Source organism: Pan paniscus, chromosome 5 (assembly GCF_029289425.2).
Source record: "Pan paniscus chromosome 5, NHGRI_mPanPan1-v2.0_pri, whole genome shotgun sequence".
NCBI classification, from domain to species: domain Eukaryota; kingdom Metazoa; phylum Chordata; class Mammalia; order Primates; family Hominidae; genus Pan; species Pan paniscus.
The window spans coordinates 188,058,345-188,078,125 of NC_073254.2; the positions used below are offsets into that span (position 1 = coordinate 188,058,345).

Consider the following 19,781-nt stretch of genomic DNA (forward strand, 5'->3'; position numbering starts at 1 on the left):
TCTTATATAGCAATATCAAATGACAACTAAAATTAGACTGATTAAGAAATGTGGAAATTTAGGTAAGTGCCATGGCTTATGCCTGTAATCCTGACACTTTGGGAGGCTGAGGTGGGAAGATTGCTTGAGGCAACATAGTGAGACCCATCTCCACAAAAAAATAAAAAAAAAAGTTAGCTGGGCATGATGGCACATGCCTGTAGTCCCAGCTACTTGGGAGGCTGAGGCAGGAGGATCACTTGAGCTCAGGAGTTTGAGGCTTCAGTGAGCTAGGATCGTGCCACTGCACTCCACCCTGGGTGACAGAGTGAGACCTTGTCTCTAAAAAAATTAATAAAATGAAATGTAGAAATTTTAAAATTTTTTCATTGGTGTTTTGGAAATGTTGAGTAACCTGTTTTAATAAAATACAGATTACAGTTGGTGCAGCAAATAAAGGATTTATGTATAGCACAAACCTAATTTGAATACCTCTTTTAAGTTCCATCCACAGATCTTTTTTGAACCTTTTTTTTTTTTTTTACTCAAAAAATACTGCTTTCTTTGTACATATGAAAATAGACTAAAGTGTTGGTAGTGTGTGGGATTTTCAGGTGTGACTAAATCCTTTTTCCCTCAGTAGTATGTAAGTCAGGCCATTTTGTTGTTGTTGTTGTTTATTTACTTTTTTTCTTAAGGTTATCATCTTCATCATTAATGCCAAAACTAAATTTAACAATAGAGGGTGTTCTCAATTTTGAGTGATTTTTCTGAAGCTGAGTTTTTCCTTTACCTTAGAATTTTTGTAAATAGGTTACAAAGAAGAATAAAATCTCTCTCACTTCCACCTTTTTTTCTTTTTAGTCTGTGCTGTTCAGTTAGTTGAATACTGTTGAGTGTGAAGTCTTTGAATAATATGTAAGATTGGAGTTTGAGGTCTAAAAATTGGATGAATTTGATTTTTTAAAGAAAAGGGCGAAAACAAAAAGATGGTTAAAGAAGAAGGAAATAGTGTCTTCCCCACTCCCTCAGGTACACTTCCACACCTTTGGGCTTAAAGTGCTGGGTTTTTTTCACCAGTGCCTCAGGTATGAGGAAAGCCCTAGCATGCAGGTTCTCAGTCTTTTCTGGGTTACAGAAACCTTAGCGTCTCAGTAATTTTTTAATAATGGCACCGCTAGGCCAGAGGAAATACCTAATAGTCCGTTTCATTAAGTAGTTAGATTCAGACAGGTTTAGTAAGTGTTTAACAGTGAACAGTTAGGTAGATGTTTGAAAAATAGTACACATAAAATGATGGAAAACTGAAGCTTTCATTTTATTCTTAATCACAGCTGCTGTCTGCTGGGACAGTTGTGCCTCTTGGGCCTTTCCGAGCTCCTCAGACCCTGGGAGCCCTGACTTCTTGTCCATGTTGATTTTCAGAGAGTACTGCTTGTTTATTACAGCGTTACGGAAAACCCAGCTTTGTATGTATGTGATGCCGACAGAAGAGACGCTGTGCAGTTTGCTGTGGTCCAGCAGCCACCCGAACCAGTTCTTTTGGTGTCTGGCACATGCACCTTGTTTCTCTTGAATATTTAAATGCTCCTCAGTGCCCTGGGGTCACCTCAGCACGTTTGCATACCGCAGCCCTAGTGAGCTAAAGCCCCAGCCCCAAACCTTCAGCCACCAGGGAAGCTCTGCATCTATTCTTTTTATATAGTCCAAGTCTTTGTGTGAATTCAGTAGGAAACATAAAAAAGGATCATGCTACTTTAAAAATGTGAATGAAACCACTAAGGCAGAAGAGATCTTAAATGCGTAAAGATACAGTAGGACCCAGTTCCCTCTTTACCTTCAGTGCCTACTCACACGTGCTTTAGAATATCTCAGCCCTCTTCTTGCTTTACTTTTATGATGTATACATAATTGTTAATGGTAGTTTTCTAAAAGTTGCACTCTGAAGGATTTTCATCTAGTAAAAATTTTGCAACGAGAACGATTTGGTAATTTTGGTTTATGGAAGGAATTCAGACTTACTGTTCTATCCCTAATTTTTACTGTGGTTTTAACTTCTTATATTTTCAGTTGATAAAATAATTATCCAAAATTTTTTATTTCTGTATTTTGATAACTAGCATTTCTATTGTTTCCATTACGGACTAATTCTTTTTTTTTTTTTTTTTGAGACAGAGTCTCATTCTGTCGCCCAGGCTGGAGTGCAGTGGCATGATCTTGACTCACGGCAACCTCCGCCTCCTGGGTTCACGCGATTCTCCTGCCTCAGCCTCCTGAGTAGCTGGGATTACAGGCGCACACCACCACACCTGGCCAATTTTTTGTGTATTTTTAGTAGAGACAGGGTTTCACTGTGTTGGCCAGACTGGTCTTGAACGCCTGACCTTGTGATCCACCTGCCTCGGCCTCCCAAAGTGCTTTGATTACAGGCGTGAGTCACCGCGCCTGGCTACATGATAATTCTTTAGCTAGTCTCATGGCCTCCTATTTTTACCAGCCTCCTTTTAGCATATCCTGTATATAATTACCTGGATAATCTTTGTCAACACTATTAGTAGTACTGTCAAATATCATCGTTGTTGTCATTATTATGGTGTCATTTTTTATGGGGAGGGTGGTGGTAAACTATTGCTCATTTAAAATTTAAATTTTTGGCATAGCATTGAAAGTGCTTTTTCAAATTAATAGTTCTCTTCCCCTGCGTGAGGCTGTAGTAAGACCCTTGTGCCCTCACCATGCTGTTACTGCCTCTCTTTCTGACAGTTTTCTGGAACAACCTATGCTTATCCTTTCCTTCAAGGGCTGACCTGGTCATATAGTCTCTGGGCATCTTTTCGTTGAATAACCTAACCAAAGTGATCGTTTGTACTGCCTCACCTAGTGTTTTTATTGTAATATATTATTACTAATACAGCAAAGTACTGTTTTCCAGAGATAGTATCTGTAAAAGGCCCCTTAGAAAAACACATTTAAAACTAGGATCAAAGCTGAATGTGGTAGCATGTACCGATAGTCACAGCTACTCAAGAGGCTGAGGTTGGAGGGCTACTTAAAATCAGGAGTTTGAGATCAGCCTGGGCAACATAGTAAGACCCTCATCTGGAATCAAATTTTATAGTAAATGGTGACAGCATTTGGAGACCTTTGTTAGAAAAACAAAGTGTATCTCATATTTATCATTTATTGCTTCAAATATGGACTAATTGAAAAAACAAAGACTTAATCTTGGGTTGTCTTTCTTGACTTTCTGTGTGACTGTTGGGGTGTGATTATGAAGAGCACTTTGAGTTTAGGACTTGAACCAGTATTTCTCAGAACGTCTTCCAGTCCTTGGAAAATCACATCTTTCTCTTGCAAGGAGTCTATATTATCATCATCCTTATCAGTTGTCTCTTTAGTTATTAATTGGTCTGTCTGATCCTCATTTATCATTGGCCAAGTTTGTGCTTGATGGAGTTTTTACTATCACTTTCATCAGCATTGTGCAATCTTTTTTTTTTTTTTCTTTTTTTTTTTTTGAGACAGGGTCTCACTTTGTCACCCAGAGTGGAGTGCAGTGGTGCCATCACAGTTCACTGTGGCCTCAACCTCTTGGACTCAGGTGATTCTCCCACCTCAGCCCTCCAAGCAGCTGGGACTGCAAGCACACACCACCACACCCGGCTAATTTCTTCTTCTTCTTTTTTTTTTTTCTGTGGAAATCGGATCTCGCCATGTTGCCCAGGCTGGTCTCAAACTCTTGAGCTCAATCGATCTATCCACCTTGGCCTCCCAAAGTGCTGGTATTATAGGTGTGAGTCCAGCCAGCATCGTGCAGTCTTGTCCTTTTCTGCAAAGTATAGCAGTTTGCAGTTTGTGTGACAGGGCACTGTCATATGCATTCTGACTGTGAGGTGATGTGACTGATGGGGTGCTGGGCAGTGGGCAGAGCTGGACAGGGAGTGATGTTTGGATAGGGAGTCAGTGATTTTATTTTATGGTGAATTTTACTTTCCTTACTCAACTCCGAAAGTGCTGGGTCTTGTGTTACTGATATTCAGGTTACAGAGCATTCCTGTAACAGATGTTTCTGAAAGAGGCATTTCTAAAAAAAACTAAAATTCTGCCAAATTGTACACTAAAAGGTAGGGACTTTAAGATAAAGAAAGATTTGGGTAGGTCACTCAATACCTGTTTAAATTTGTAGCAATGGCTCAAAGAACAGTTGAAGGTTTGAGCAGAGTGAATGGATTTCTCCGAGCGAAAGGAGAATTCCTGGGGAATGTAGCCTGACTTGTGTGTGGGGCTTGCAGCCTCAAATCTGTTGCCAGCTCCTGCTTCCTTAGTCTTCTCCAGCCTGGGATGGGTGTCTTGGCCGGTAGGAGCAGGTCCATCCTTCAGTGCCACCTTTTTTCCACAGCTTCCGGCGACTGTAGGCCTCTGTGAGGTGGTCAGGCTGTGTGAGGCTCTCACGGAGACCCTCCATGGAGTACCATGTTCCTGATAAGTGTGCCTGGGAGGCTTGCTAATGAAAGAAGTAATATACCAAACATAATACTTTACATAAGAAAAGTGATGGTAACTTTATGGTGGAAGGAGAGGTAAGTGTTGAAGTGGGCAAATTTTGGAGACAAGGATCAGATGCACAGAGATAGGAAGAATAGTGCAGTCATCACTTCCAAGACTGGTGAGGGCTGCTGCCATCGCTTTGTGTGGGGTATAACATTAATGTGATGAGAACAATCTCATAGAATCAGTGGAACTTCTGTGTGGTATTGACATTATGTCCTTATTTTCCAGTTGCAGATGAGATAATTTGATTTACAGAAATAAGCTTTTAGCAAAAACCATGTATACTTTTTTTCTTATTTCATGTATATTTCTCTTATTTTCCCAGTTAGATCTAAATGAGGGAATTGCCTCTGTTCAGTGTCTGGCACTGGATATGTGGTAATAAACATACAGTAGCAACAAAATGTTGAATTAATTAAAACAAATGATTTTACATTTTGAACAATACATTTCAGTCTGCAAGTAGGTGCTTTGTCTATAAAATTAAATGTATATCAGAATGCTTGTATTAGCTAGTTCTATGAAATAACCATAGCTTATTCTTTTTTTCATTTCATGTTTTGAAGAAGAAAGAAGATTGGATATAGATGAGAAACCTCTAGTTGTACAACTGAATTGGAACAAAGATGATCGGGAAGGCAGATTTGTTCTTAAGAATGAGAATGACGCCATTCCTCCTAAGGTAGGAACCCTCAGTATTTTGTGCCGGTCTTGGTCCAGGGCCAGGTCTGACTGATAAACAGGAGACTGATGTTTTGTTACAGGAGTTCCTTCTGTTTTTTGCTTCTCTTTATAAACCCTTTTACCCTCCTCCCAGAAAATAATTTCAAAGAAGCCTTTTTCTCCCTACTTTATCCTTTATCTCAACTAGTAATTCCAGATATTGTTTCTCACCTTTTCAAAGAATATTTATGTAAACTCGTTACTGTGAGATTTAATGATCAGGTGATCAGCTGCAGTTATTTTTTTTTTTTCCAAAATATAAAATCAGAATAGTTCTAATAAGGATCAAAAGGGAAAATAACGCTTTTATATCTATTTGTGAACTTTTAGATGCAACTTTGGTCATTTAAAACGTTTTCATTATGCGCAGGGTTAGGAATTAGTAAACTTTCTTGAATGATGGAATAGAGTGATTCTACAACTTCCTAGGTGGTAGGATATCTGGAATTCTGTGCTGCTATGTTTTATTTTGTGCTAAATCAAGTGGCATCTTACACAAGAATTCATTATGGACAAGTGATAGCAAATGCAAAGGTTAAGAATATTTTTATGAAAAATCTTCCATTTCATTCCCCCCCGCCCCGCCCCCCAACAGATTGGGAAAAGGCTGTCGTTAATCACTTTTAGCAGCAGAAATTTTTTATTTTGTGTGATGTCACTGTTCCATGTTGAAGAGTCATGGAGATGTACAAAATGTATTGACCTTATTTGTTACTGTGCTTAGTGATGTGTCATATTTGCAGCAAATACAAAAAAAGTTAAGAATGCATGTCCATTGTTTTGCTATACATGTTTTATTTCATTTCTGCTCCACAATTTCAGCAGATGCTCTTTCATTCTGTATATTTTGCTATGGACCACAGACCCTCATTGACATGTATTGGAACTCCTAAGACCAGTGCAGTGCTCCAAGTATCTATGAATCAAATGGCAGTGTTCACATGCTTTTCTCCCATAACTTATAAAGCAGAAGGTAGTTTTCTTTCCCATCACAATAGCCATTCTTTTCCTTATTTTTCATAGTTATTTTCTTATTAAGTTATCTGTAAAAATAATGCATCTCTGTCATCTGCTAGCAGGCCATTGTTCGAGGTTAAAATACAAATTAAGAAGAAGCAAGCAAATAAATCAGATCTGGAAACGGAGTTAGAGATTTTTGCACAAACATAATACTTACAACAGTTTCATAAAAGCCAATTTATTATGGCTACTCTTAACAATTCCTTTAAAGTTAAACACTACTATAGGCGATTTGTCTATAATTCACTCTTTGTTTTTATAATCTTGTTAGGTTTCTTTTATTCAAGTTACTTTATGTAAATTACTTGGAGTTTTATTTACTGAAAATCAGATTTCATCATTTCTCCCCCAGTTTTCTAACTGGCTTTGATTTTTGTTTCTTAGCTTGCTTGCTTGCTAGTTTTTAAATGAGGTAAAATATAGATTCGGTGAGATGCACAGATCTTGAGTGTGCAGTTCAATTGATTTTGATAAATACACCCATGTAACTGCCAGCTGAATCAAGATAAAGACCATTCTCATTACTCCAGACCTTCCTGAGTTTCAGTAGCTTTGTTCACATGTTCGGCAGCATGTGAGATGAAGTTACCTAAGCCGTAGGCAATTTTATGTGATTCTGTATAGTAGTCAATATGGTGATAATGTTACTTTCATCAGAAGGCTCAAAGTAATGGACCTGAAAAGCAGGAAAAAGAAGGGGTTATCCAGAACTTCAAGAGAACTCTCTCAAAGAAAGAAAAGAAGGAAAAAAAGAAGAGAGAAAAAGAGGCATTGCGACAGGCATCTGATAAAGATGATAGACCTTTCCAAGGGGAGGATGTGTAAGTCAGTTTTGGAAATGTTCCCCTTTCTTTGTGCTCCAAATCAGATGTTTTTGTTGCACCAAAATTGTTAAATTTTCAGATAAATTATGAAAAGGATGAGTATCAGTCAGGAAATGTGTTTGGGTCTACTCCCAGCTCTTCTGTGTGGAGGGAGGATAGAGGGTCTTACCTAAGCAGGGTTCATTGCTGGCAGTGCCTGTCTTGCTGTGCTTGGGAAGAATCTCTGCACCCACAGTCTTGCTAGTCTTAAATAAGCAAACTCTAGTTAACATTGTTATTTTTCTTTTTCATCTTCAGCTGGGTTTTTTCCTCATTTCTGTGGTTTTGGCCATGAGGCAGCAGTTGTCTCATATGTACCTCAGATACACTTAATGCCTAGTCAGAGGCTGACAAGGTGAAAAGCAGGTTTTCCCTTTTAAGCTTCAGGTCACCATCTAGTTCCCTCCACTCCCACCTCCCATTTCTTATTTTGTCACACCAGTTCCATTGTAGATGGTTACCTATTTTAAGTGTTTGAGGATCTGACACAGAGCTGAGGGAATAAGTTAAATCATTGCATTTGTACTATAACAAAAAGAGTCATTGGGAGAAACTAGACTTTCCCCTTAATGTGGAGTTTCTAGTTCCTGTTTTCACCCTCAGCAGTTTTTGGTTTTTTAGTTAGTGCATTTGGTTATCATATGCCTGTTCTTAGGCAGCTTGCTGTTGCCTTGGTCTTGACTACATGGTATTCTATACATTACTTTTCCGTAATCAAATAATGTATACTCTTTTTAGAAAGTCAGAATACATAGATTTGCCAAAAAGGGTGAAGAACGTAAAGAACTCACCTGTCATCACATGAACCCAGAGAGAATCATAATCTAGTTTGTTTTTTCTCTATAAATGTTTCTATTTCATATACTTGTCTGGAGAGGCTTTAAACAGAAATGTAACCACGGTTTCTTCAACTGGATTTTCACTTGATATTTTTTCCACTAAGATGTTTATATTTCACAAAAACATTTTTAAATGATTATACAGTATTATATAGTTCTTCCATAATTTATGTAACTAGTCCATTTTTGGTGTACTTATAGATTGTTCATAGTGGTTCTTTGTTTTGTTTTTAAATAAATGTTCCAGTGAATATCCTTGTTCTACGACTTAGGGAACTCATCTGATTATTTTCTTAGAGTGCATTCTAGAAGAATGGTTGGGTGACAGGGTTCAGATACTCATGTGTTCTGAACCCATCGGCAGACTGCTCCGTACTCTCATGGAGCCCAGGAGACTTCTCTTTTCCTTACACCTGCAACTCTTAGGTGTCATAGAACAGTATATTATCTCTACAGTATATAATACCTTCCATAAATTGAATTTGTTATTAATAAGGCAACATCTTTCCACATATTTATTAACCATTTATATTCTTTTGTTGGAGTGGCCTGTCCAAGGCTTTTTCCCATTTTAAAATTGATTCTAAGTGTCCTGTATGTATTGAGGATATTAACCATTTGTCAGTGAATAAGGTATACTTTAAAGTGGAATTTGAGCCTATTTTGTGTTGCATCAAAAGGGGGTTTAGATATAAATCTACTAGACAGTGATGCCTATGTAATCACTTGAGTCTAGTATTACATAATAAGACTCTATTAAATGCAGTTATGCAAGAGAAAAAAATGTACAAAGATACGTTGCTCATACATGAAAAAAAATCAAAGAAAAGGAGAGTTTAAAACTTAGGCTAGGTTTATGCCTGTAGCCTCAGCTAGTCAGGAGGCTAAGGTGGGAGGATTGCTTGATCCTGGGAAATAGAGGTTGCAGTGAGCAATGACTGTGCCACTGCACTCCAGCCTGGACTACATAGCGAGACCCTGTCTCAAAATAAACCAAAACAAACCAAAAGCTTCTACTTTATGACTCGCTCTATTTATCATCTTGTTTATGGGGTGATAAATTATTTAACTTAAAATGAGTTAAGTTGTTCAACTTGATTAAAAGCTTGACTATTTTTAATTAAATTATTTTTTATGATTAAAAATTGTGTCTTTAAAGTATGTTTACCAAAATTTAGTTAAGTATGTCAGTTACTTAGTATTGTTTTCAGCTCATCATTCTGTACATTTGACTTCTTCACAGAAACTGTTGGAGCAATTAATTCTTTTTGAAAATTTAACTTCAAGAAAGTTAATGCTTTTAAATCTTTTAGGTGTTAAAAAAAAATCATTCCATTCAATTAATTTGGGCTTTTCAAAATTTGCTATAATTTTTTTTTTTTTTTGAGATGAAGTTTTGCTCTTGTTGCCCAGGCTGGAATGCAGTGGCACAATCTTGGCTCACTGCAACCTCCGCCTCCTGAGTTCAAGTGATTCTCCTGCCTCAGCCTCCCAAGTAACTGGGATTACAGGCATTTGCCACCACGCTCGGCTAATTTTGTATTTTTAGTAGAGACGGGGTTTCTCCATGTTGGTCAGGCTGGTCTCCAACTCCCGACCTCAGATTATCCACCCACATCAGCCTCCCAAAGTGTTGGGATTATAGGCATGAGCCATCATGCCCAGCCTAAATTTACTGTAATGTTAAGACAGATTTTTGCAAAATTAAGTATTCAGTCCTATATTTCTTTCTTGTGGTTGGAAGGTCATGGTAAAATATTGGTCTGTTTTAGGGTAACACTGGTGGAAGTTACTGAAATGTATAATCAATATATTTTTCTTTTAACATTATTCATGAATAAACTCACTATTAATGTAAACTTTTAATGATAGATGTCTGCTTAGTTCAATATATTAGTTTGTGTTGAGAGAAACTATATTCTTTATCATATAGTAATTAGCATGTTGTAAATAGTACGTAACAGACCTCTTAGGTACAGATGTAGCCAAATAGCACCTGCCATTTTGATTTTTGTGCGGTTGCAATGTGTCTATTTCTAATAAGAAAACAGTGTTTAAAATATTTTTGGTATTTTTTTTTCTTACAGTGAAAATTCTCGACTGGCTGCTGAGGTTTACAAAGACATGCCGGAAACCAGCTTTACTCGAACCATTTCTAATCCTGAGGTGGTTATGAAACGACGGAGGCAGCAAAAATTGGAAAAGAGAATGCAGGAATTTCGGAGCTCAGATGGGCGGCCTGATTCAGGTACAACTTGGTATTTTTTCTCTGTTCTACCTGTTACAAAGAGCATTGTTTAATTACACTGTACGTGCGTGAGACTTGCTTTAACTAAAGCAATGGGTGGTGTAACCTTTTCATAACAAATGTGTACCATATACTTCTGGTACAAAATCAGCCTACCCTATGTACAAGAGTCCTGTTCACATAGGGATATGTTTAGTTTCATACTTTTCCCCAATACAGCTCTTAAAAAAAAAAACTAGAAAATTTCAAGTATATACAAAAAAAGAGAAAGATAGAATAAACTCCCGTGTACGTATCACTGAGGTTTCTTCTGTTCTCCAAAATACGTTGCCTCCATTCTCAAACTATTATTGGGAAGCAAATCCCTAACTTCTCATTCTTTCAACTATAAATATTTTGGTATATTTTCCTGAAGGATAAAGATTCCTTAAAAACAAAACAAAATATAACCATAGTATCATTATCATATATAAAATAATTGATAATAATTCCTTAATACTATCAAATAACTAGTCATTGTTTAAATTTTCCTGATTGCCTCAGATGATTTTTCTGTTTGAGATGGGATCTAAATGAGACGTAACACATTGAATGCATGGTCACTTGCTTCTGCATCCATCGCAGACACTGCTCAGGACTCTATTTCTCCTGAGTATATTTCAGCCTAGTGTCCAGACAGCCACCATCTGGGGGGAACGTTGGCCCACCCTAGTGTTAGTGCTTATTTTGACCCTTAGCACCCTATAACTGAGTCGTAATTAACATATTTCACAGGACTTGTAGTGCCAGTGATTCAAAAAAGATCTCAGAGAGTACGGGACTTCTTGGTTCCGTAAATATTCTAATAGATTACATTTGAGACCCAAGTGATTCTTTGTTTATATATATTTTGTCTTGTTCTGTCAAGAATTTGAAATAATTTCTAAATATATGCACCAAAAAAGACAAAATAAGGAGTCTGAAAGAAAATACAAAGAACAGTAGTAAAAATTTTTTAAAAGACAAGAGGAATGCTAAGAAATGGCTACATGTGCTAACCACATACCAGACCTGAGGGCACTTTGTATGCCGTAAGAAGGAGTTTGACATTATTACTGAAATGAATTTCTGAATGTATTCTATGGTTCCCTTAAAGAATACTCAGGTATGGGCTAGAGGTAGTGAGTCATGGTAAACATAGCTAGCTTAGAGTATCAATTTTTATATCTAACTTTAAAAAATATTTGTTAGAATGAAATATGTTTTAATGTGGTTAGAATGTAACATTTGCATGTTTTTTTTACGATAAAATAGGAAGTTTTTGTATGTCAGTTAGCTTATGTCCCCAGATTCCCCCATGTATTTTGCACTGCTGTTGGGGGTATTTTGATGGAAAAATTTGATATGCTTTGTTAATAAGCTGTTGAAGAGTTTTAAGCTAGGGGTTTAGAAGGCTTTCATTGTAGCCTAAGCTTTATATCTGGTGAGATGACTGTGGAAGCAGAGTGGAAGATGGATTTGAGGGAATTCTGATTAGGAGCAGGCATGCCCATTAAACGTATTGCTTTGGCCATATAAGGAATAAGGGGCCTCTGAGCTCTGTCATTGACAGTGGGACTGTAAAGAGAGAAGGGTCTGAAGAAATATTTAAGAGGTAGAATTATCAGGAACTGGCAATAGACTGGATTTTACTGAGGAGGGGAGGCATTTAGGATGGCCCCTCTGCTTTTTATTGGAAAGATGTTGATGGACTGTAGAATGAAAGAATGTTTGGGGGTGGAAGGTAGGTTTTGTTTATGTTTGTCACATAAAGTGCTGGTAGGATATGGGATATATTTTAGGCTAGTGTTCCAGTGGCACATGGCGATTAGGGTTTGGGAGTGATCAGTGTTAGGAGACAGTGTATAGGTGATTCAGAAACTTAAGGGAAAGCCATTGATTGTTAAGAGGAGTCATCAAAGCAAACAGGAAAAACCGCAAAGAATTAGGAGGAGAAATAGCAGAACATCAAAGTACAGCTTGTCTGTTAAAGGGGTGATTGGGGGTAGAAGGAGCATTTTTCTATATGTAGACTCTGAGGAAACTCTTAACTAAATATTGATAACAAAAAATGGCCCTTTATGGTTAATACTAAGGAAGCCAAAAGTATTAATGAAGTCCAAGGTTTTTATTTGTTAGTTTTAACAAATGACTTCCTCTGAAAAAATATATCCTTACAGCCTACTGCAGCTATCAGCTTAGCTATCAGGTTAATTCTTTAGTGTGGGCTGGAGACAAGGGCACCTGTGAACACCACTTCTCTGAGAGTGACAGCTGTGTCTGTTATTTTTTTCTCTTTTACCCCAAGGATTAGTTTCTCAAGTTCTGATGACAGAACCTGCATGTCCTCCTTAATTTGTTTTTGTTAAACTCACCTCACAGCTGATCAGGCATCATAATTCATAACAAGCTTTGCCCCTGAACTTTGTGTTTTTGACACTCAGTTATATTTGCTTCATGATGGCTTCAAAATGTAATTGACCCCAAAATGCCCTATATATCTCAGTTAATTCATTTGTGGTACAAATACTCTACTACCATTTATTGTTATGGGTTTTTTTTTTTTCACTGATAAATTAACAGAATTGTAAGAGAAGTTTTAGTTGATTCTTCCTCTTGGGTTTTTTAGCACGCAGTCTTGTGAGTAGCGGGGCACTGTGAAGTGCAGAAGAACATGGACCTGGGGTCAGGGTGCAGTTGGAACCACTGTGTACAAACCAAGAGCCACAGTTTCTTCATCTTCAAAACGGGGCACTAACCAAAATCATATAGATGTTACTGCAGTCTACCCAATTGTTTGCTCATCCTATTGTACGTCTTTTTTTTTGTGAATTACTTGAGGCCTGTATTTGGATGTGGAGTGTAATTAAATAAGGAGTGTGCCTTCTGGTGTCATGGAAAACACAGTTTAAATGGACTCCACTCCTGTTGCTAATGTCCCTATCTTCATCCAAAAGCCAGGATCTTCTTTGGAAAGCACAGGTGACATTTTGTCCACCTCCTTAGACATATGCACGCAGACACAGTCATACATGTGCACTCTTGCATGCACGCACGCACCCACACCCTCTCTCTCTCTCTCTCTCTCTCTCTCTCTCTCTCTCTCTCTCATACACATAGAACTTAAACCCTTCCAGTGGCTTTCACTTTAACTAGAATAATTCAAACTCATGATGTGATCGTGGTCTGGGAAGTCCTGTATGATCTGGTCTCAGCTGGTTCCTGACCTCATCTGCCCCTTTTCCCCTCGCTCTGTCCGTACTGGCCAGTGAACCCAACCAGACTTACCCAGCCCTGGGCCTTAGCAGTTGCTGGTCCCCTGCTGAGACAAAGCCCTTCCTTTAGATTTTCACATGGCCACTTCTGTCTGGTTGTTCAGGTCTGAGTTCAAATGTTTATTCTTCAGAGAGTTCTTGGCCAGTCACCCAAGCTTAGGATGCTCTCGGTCATGTTCTTTCTCACAACCTTATATTTTTCACAATGTGTGTCACTATTTTAAAGGTATTTATTTGTTTTCTTGTTAGTCTTCTTCCTCTGCATCCTACTTCCCAACCACAGGATGTAAGCTGTTGAGGCAGGAATATCATCTGACCTGCTTATTGCTGTTCCTCTGCATTGGAACAGGAGAGCCCCTGGGCAGTGTGAGTGGGCACATGGTAAAGATGTGCTGCAACCTGTGATTCCCCTGGTCTGGCTTAGCAGGTCCATATTCTAATACTACTGTGGACTAGTTGGTTTCTTAAAAGACCAACATGATTTTACTGTGAGCTAAGTTATCAAAATGCAATTCATGCCAGACTTGTTGAAAAAGAGAGTATGAGAAATATTCCGTAACTGAAATAACTGCATTAGAATTAAAAAGTAATAGAATCATGGAAATTAAGAATTTGCTTCAAGAAACCCACAGATTTTCTAATCTAGCTCTCTTAAATTACAGGTGAGAAAATTGAGAGTTAGAGAAGCCAGAGTGCATACCTAGGGTCACAGTGTCATAATGGGACTGTGGAACCTATCTTAATTTCTTCCCTCATTATCCTTCCATCTGGACTTCAGATTTCAGGTTATATTAATCTTGGACCATAGGTAGAAAGCAGGTTATGACACCAAAAGTGACAATATTATGACATACACATGTAGATTTCCATTAAAAAGAAACAAAAGAAAATGTCAGGATATCCAAATTGCTCTGCTGTAGTTGGTTTTCTTTTTTTCCCCTAAATAAGTTCACAGCTATAAAGGACATTGTAGTTTGTAGTGCCTGGAAGTAAAAATAGAACTCTGCTCTGTTGGCAAATCTCTTATGAAAAATCTTTGGCCTTGAGCACCTGAGATCTCCTGGTTCCTACTTCACTTTTTAAAAATGGATTTATTTAGTGGGTTAATATTTAACTTTATCTGGGTTTTTAGTTTTTTTCAGATTGATGATCAGGAAGTAGGAAAATGGGAGAAATAGGTATATAATAATATATAGGTAAGGAAATCGCAAAGCAATTGAATAAAGAGCAGCACCATAGAGAAATTCTGGAGTTCCTTTCTTTTCTTTCCTCACTATAGATACGGAAATCAGTTCATTGTTTTTAAAAACTCCTTTAGCTTGAAGAGAGAAGATGAAAATGATCTTTGTCATGCTGGATTGTTCATGGTTTCTAAGTGTCACTAGATCAACTAGTTACTGCTATTATATGTTATCTAACAGGAAATGAAACAATAGTTATTAGGCAGATTGTCTTTGCACTCATTTTAGCTAGAATGCAGGTACCTTTTTCTCAAGTGACTGTAAATGTTAGCTATCTCTGTTATTGGCATAAAGTAAGTTGTACTCAAAGATGTCAAAATGTTTTTTCAGGTGGAACATTGAGAATTTATGCAGATAGTTTAAAACCAAATATTCCCTACAAGACAATCCTGCTGTCTACTACAGATCCTGCAGACTTTGCTGTGGCTGAAGCTTTAGAGAAGTATGGTCTGGAAAAAGAAAACCCTAAGGATTACTGCATCGCCCGGGTAAGGAACTTTATCAAATCAGTAGTTCTTTCTACTTCACATTTAAATGGTAGATTTTCTTTAAATCAAATTAAACCTAGATTTTCAGCCTACCATATCATTTAGAATCTGATAATTTACAAATCATGTGCTAAATATATATTTTTAAAAAGCAGTCTCCCTTCCATTACAAAAGTAATACATATTTCTATTATAAAATAAGAAAAATATTAAAAGGCAAATTAAAGAAAATGAAAATTACCCCAAAATCAATTGACCACATATACTTGTGGTTCTTATTCTGGTCTCTTTTCTGTTCCATTGATACATATGTCTATCTTTTTACCAATACCAAGCTGCCTTAATTACTGTAGATTTATAAGTCTAAAATTATGTAAAGTATGTGCCAATTTTGTTCATGATTTTTAAAAGTTGTTTTGTTTATTCTAGGTTGTTTATGTTTCTCTATAAATTTTAGGATCAGTTTGTCAGTGTCTACCCAAAACCTTCTGAGATTGTGATTGGGTTTGCATTGCCTCTGTAGATCAACTTTGAGAGACTTCTCATCCTAACAATATTTTGTCTTCCAATTTGTGAGCAGAGTGTATCTCTTTATTTACTTAGTGCTTTAAATTCTCTCAGCAGTGTTTCATAGTATTCAGTGTAGAGGTCTTGTGCCTCTCTGGTTAGCTACAGGTAGAATTAAATAAAAGGGTGTGTTGTTTGAGTTTTATAACTTTTATGTTTTTGCTGAGAAGCTAAGAAGTTACATTGAGTTGGAAAAACTAGTGATTTGAAGCTTATGAATACAGCCCAACTTTAGCTGACAGTAGATGGGAAATCATGTTTTTCTCACATTAAAATGACAATAAAGGAAGAAAAATTTGTTTAAATGCACAAGAACAAAGAGAATGAAAGATGAGATGACCAGAGATTAGTCTGTGGAATTTTGCAGATGTAAATGAGAGGTCTCTGACTTGCCAGACCAGAGAAATCTTGCTGGGAGGACATCAAGACAAAGCAGGCAAGTGTATCCCAGCCCCAGGAAGACTCAGGAATTAGAGGCTTTGGAACTTTCTAAGGCAGTGTTGAAAGTTGGGCTGAAAAGAAGAAATTGGGCTGAAAGTTTCTGTAAGAAGTGGCAGACTCCACCGGATTCACTTCCCTACCCTAACTGCTGAAGGCTAGAGTAAAACTGATGGGAGGTGGGTGGGTATTGAATGGAGTCCTTGGATTTGGAGGTAACAGGAGTAGCACAAGGTGACAAGGGTCTTCACTGAAAACAGGAGGATGAAGTGAAAGACTGTACCCAGAATACTGATGGCTAGAAGATTTATGGATCCCTCTCAGAAGGCACTTGTTGAAAGAAAGATCTGTATAAAAATGGACCTTCGAAAATTCTGGTCTAATAACATCACTCTGAGACTTAGCAACAGTAACCCTTGCCCACATATATAGCCTTTACATTCAGCTTTCATGGGACTTGCTGTCAAATGTTGATAGCCAAGGTTCAACAGACATTTGAAAAAAGTACCTTTAAAACGGGGACAGATAACAGAAACATTAAGAAAACTGGAGCTAAAAGGGAGAAACTGGAGAGAACAGATGGAAGTTTGACAACACTAAGACTTACAGAGATAAAGAAAATAGTGCATCCATGAAATAAGACTAGAATGCTGGAAAAAGAAACAGACGGAGAAAGGACTCTTAGAAATAAAAAATATATAAAGTAAATAAGCGATAGAGGGGGGAAAATGTTAATAAGATAGGTAGAAAATAAGGAAATCTACCTAAATACAGATCAAACAGAAAAAGAAGTAAAACAGACAAGATATTTAGATTATTAGTGTAGAATATTTAACATATACTAAAGGGGGATCAAAAGGAAGCCGGGCATGGTGGCTCACTCCTGTAATCCCAGCACTTTGAGGTCAGGGGTTTGAGACAAGGCTGGTCAATATTGCGAAACCTTGTCTCTACTAAAACTACAAAAAAAAAAAAAAAATGAGCTGGGCATGGTGGCGCACACCTGTAATCCCAGCTACTTGGGAGGTTGAGGCAGGACAATTACTTGAACCCGGGAGGTTGCAGTGAGCCTTGATCTCGCCATTGCATTCCAGCCTGGGCGACGGAGCGAGACTCTGTCTCAAAAACAAACAAACAAAAAAGAAAACCAAAGGAAATGGAGAGACGGAAGTTATCAAGGAAATACTGCTAGAATCTCTCAGGACTGAAGAAGTTTAGTTTCTAGGTTGAAAAGGCCCACTGAATAATGGTATAATTGCTTTGACAAAGACCCAAACCAAAGCTTATTATTTTGAAACTGCAGAAAACTAGTATTAAAAAGAATGATTCAAAAGAAAAAGATTCAAGTTGCATATAAAGGTTTGGGGAGTAAGGCTGGTGCTAGTCTTCTCAACAGTAACTATGGTATCTGGCATGCCGTGTACTTTCAAATGCAGAGTGAAATGATTCCCCATCCAGACTGTCAGCCAGGTGTTACGTGGATGGAATAAAGACGTTTCAAAACATACAAGGCAAAAATTTACCTCCCATGTGCCCTATCTCAAAAAAGTGCTGGAGGACATTGTCCAGCAGAATGATGGAGTAGGCCAAGAAAGAGAGAGAGGGAGAATTCAAGAATAGAATCTATCAAGAGAAGGGAATTCCAAGGATGATGGGGAAGGAAAGTCCAGAAGATTCCTCTGCAGTAGTGCTGAACGGCACGCACTTGAGATTGGAGATAATGTCCAAGACTGAAGGTAAATAGCAATAAGGACACATTGTTTAGAAATATGGTGGTAAATACTAGTTGTGACATCTAAAATAAACAAATAGCCAGTAAATTCCTGAGGATATTTCTATGAGCATTTATTTTTGCAGTATTCTGTGCATAGCAATAAAAAAGCAGACAACAAGCCCAGCACTAAGGAACGCTTCTACCACTCAGTGACGTGTTGCTCTGCAACGTCAGTTAAATCTCTACCAGTTGACCTGGAGGTATATACAGGCACACCTCAGAGATGTTGCAGGTTCGATGCCAGAGACCGTCACGGTAAATCTGGCATCGCAGTATAGTAAATCACAGGAGTGTTTTGGTTTCCCAAGATGCATAAAAGTTATGCTTTTAGTATACTGTAGTCTATTTAAGTGTGCAGTAGCATTGTGTTTAAGAAAAAATGGACCTACCTTAGTATAAAAATACTTTATTACTTAAAAAATGCTAACAGTCATCTGAGCCTTCAGCAAGTTAGAATCTTTTTGCTGGTGCAGGGGCTTGCGTGGATGTTGATGGCCACTGACTGACCAGGGTGGTGGTTGCTGAAGGTTAGTTAGGTTGGCTGTGGCAACTCCCTAAAATACAACAAATGAAGTTTGCTGCATTGATTGACTCTTCCTTTCACAAAACATTTCTCTGTAGCATATGATACTGTTAGATAACATTTTATGTACAGTAAAATGTCTTTCGGAATTGAAGTCAGTCCTCCCAACCCCTGCCACTGCTTTATCAACTAAGTTTATATAATATTTGAAATCCTTTGTTTTCATTTCAACAGTGTTCACAGCATCTTCACCAGGAGTTGATTCCATAAGAAACTACTTTCTTTGCTTATTCACAAGAGGCAACTCCTTGTTTGTTCAACTTTTATCATGAGATTGCAGCATTTCAGTCACATCTTCAGACCCCATTTATAATCTTAGTTCTCTTCCTGTTTTCACCTCATCTTCATGTACTTCCTTCACTAAAGTCTTGCACAGCTCCAAATCATCCATAGGGTTTGAATCAGTTTCTTCCAAACTCCTTTCACTATTGATATTTTTCCTTATCCCGTGAATGATGAATATTCTAATGGCATCTAGAATGGTGAATACTTTCCAGGTTTTCACCCCAGATTTATCAGAGAATCACTATCTATGGCAGCTATAGCCTCATTAAATGTGTTTCTTAAATAATAAGACTTGAAAGTCAAAATCACTCCTTGTTCCATGGGCTGCAGAGTGAGTGTTGCTTTAGTAAGCATGAAAACAATGTTAATCTTGTACCTCTCCACCAGAGCCTGGGTGACTAGGTGCCTTGTCAGTGAGCAGTAATATTTTCAAAGGGATCTTATTTTTTTTTCTTCTTTCCTCTGAGCAGTAGGTCCCAACAGTGGGCTCAAAATAGTAAGCCATGCTGTAAATAGATGTGTTGACATCTAGGATTTGTTGTTCATTTATAGAGCACAGGCAGAGTTGATTTGTATAATTCTTAAAAGCTCCAGAATTTTCAGAAAGGTAAGTGAGCATTGGCCTCAACTTAAAGTCACCAGCTGCATTCGCCCCTAACAAAAGAATCAGCCTGTTCTTTGAAGCTTCGAAGCCAGGCTTTGCCTTCTCCTCTCTAGCTAGAGAGTCCTAGATGGCTGCTTTTTCCAATAGAAGGCTGTTTCATCTTCATTGAAAATCTGTTATTTAGTGTAGTGACCATCAGTGGTCTTAGCTAGATCTTCTGGAGAACTTGCTGCAGCTTCTCCATTAGCTGCTTCACCTTGCACTTTTATGGAGATGGCTTCATTT

At 37.8% G+C, this 19,781-nt stretch overlaps 1 protein-coding gene across 29 annotated transcripts in view; it reads left to right on the forward strand.

The window, feature by feature from the left end:
* AFDN (afadin, adherens junction formation factor) overlaps nucleotides 1-19,781 on the forward strand; it is a 145,800-nt gene that overhangs the window by 39,155 nt on the left and 86,864 nt on the right. For 16 of the 29 annotated variants that reach the window (XM_034963258.4, XM_055114338.2, XM_055114336.2 and 13 more), the window contains exons 3-6: nucleotides 5,097-5,212; nucleotides 6,931-7,094; nucleotides 10,063-10,223; nucleotides 15,088-15,245. In XM_034963258.4, coding sequence (XP_034819149.2) covers nucleotides 5,097-5,212; nucleotides 6,931-7,094; nucleotides 10,063-10,223; nucleotides 15,088-15,245 — 599 coding nt within the window. The remainder of the gene's footprint in view (nucleotides 1-5,096; nucleotides 5,213-6,930; nucleotides 7,095-10,062; nucleotides 10,224-15,087; nucleotides 15,246-19,781) is intronic. The other 13 variants (XM_055114335.2, XM_063605547.1, XM_055114344.2 and 10 more) reach the window with 3 other exon arrangements.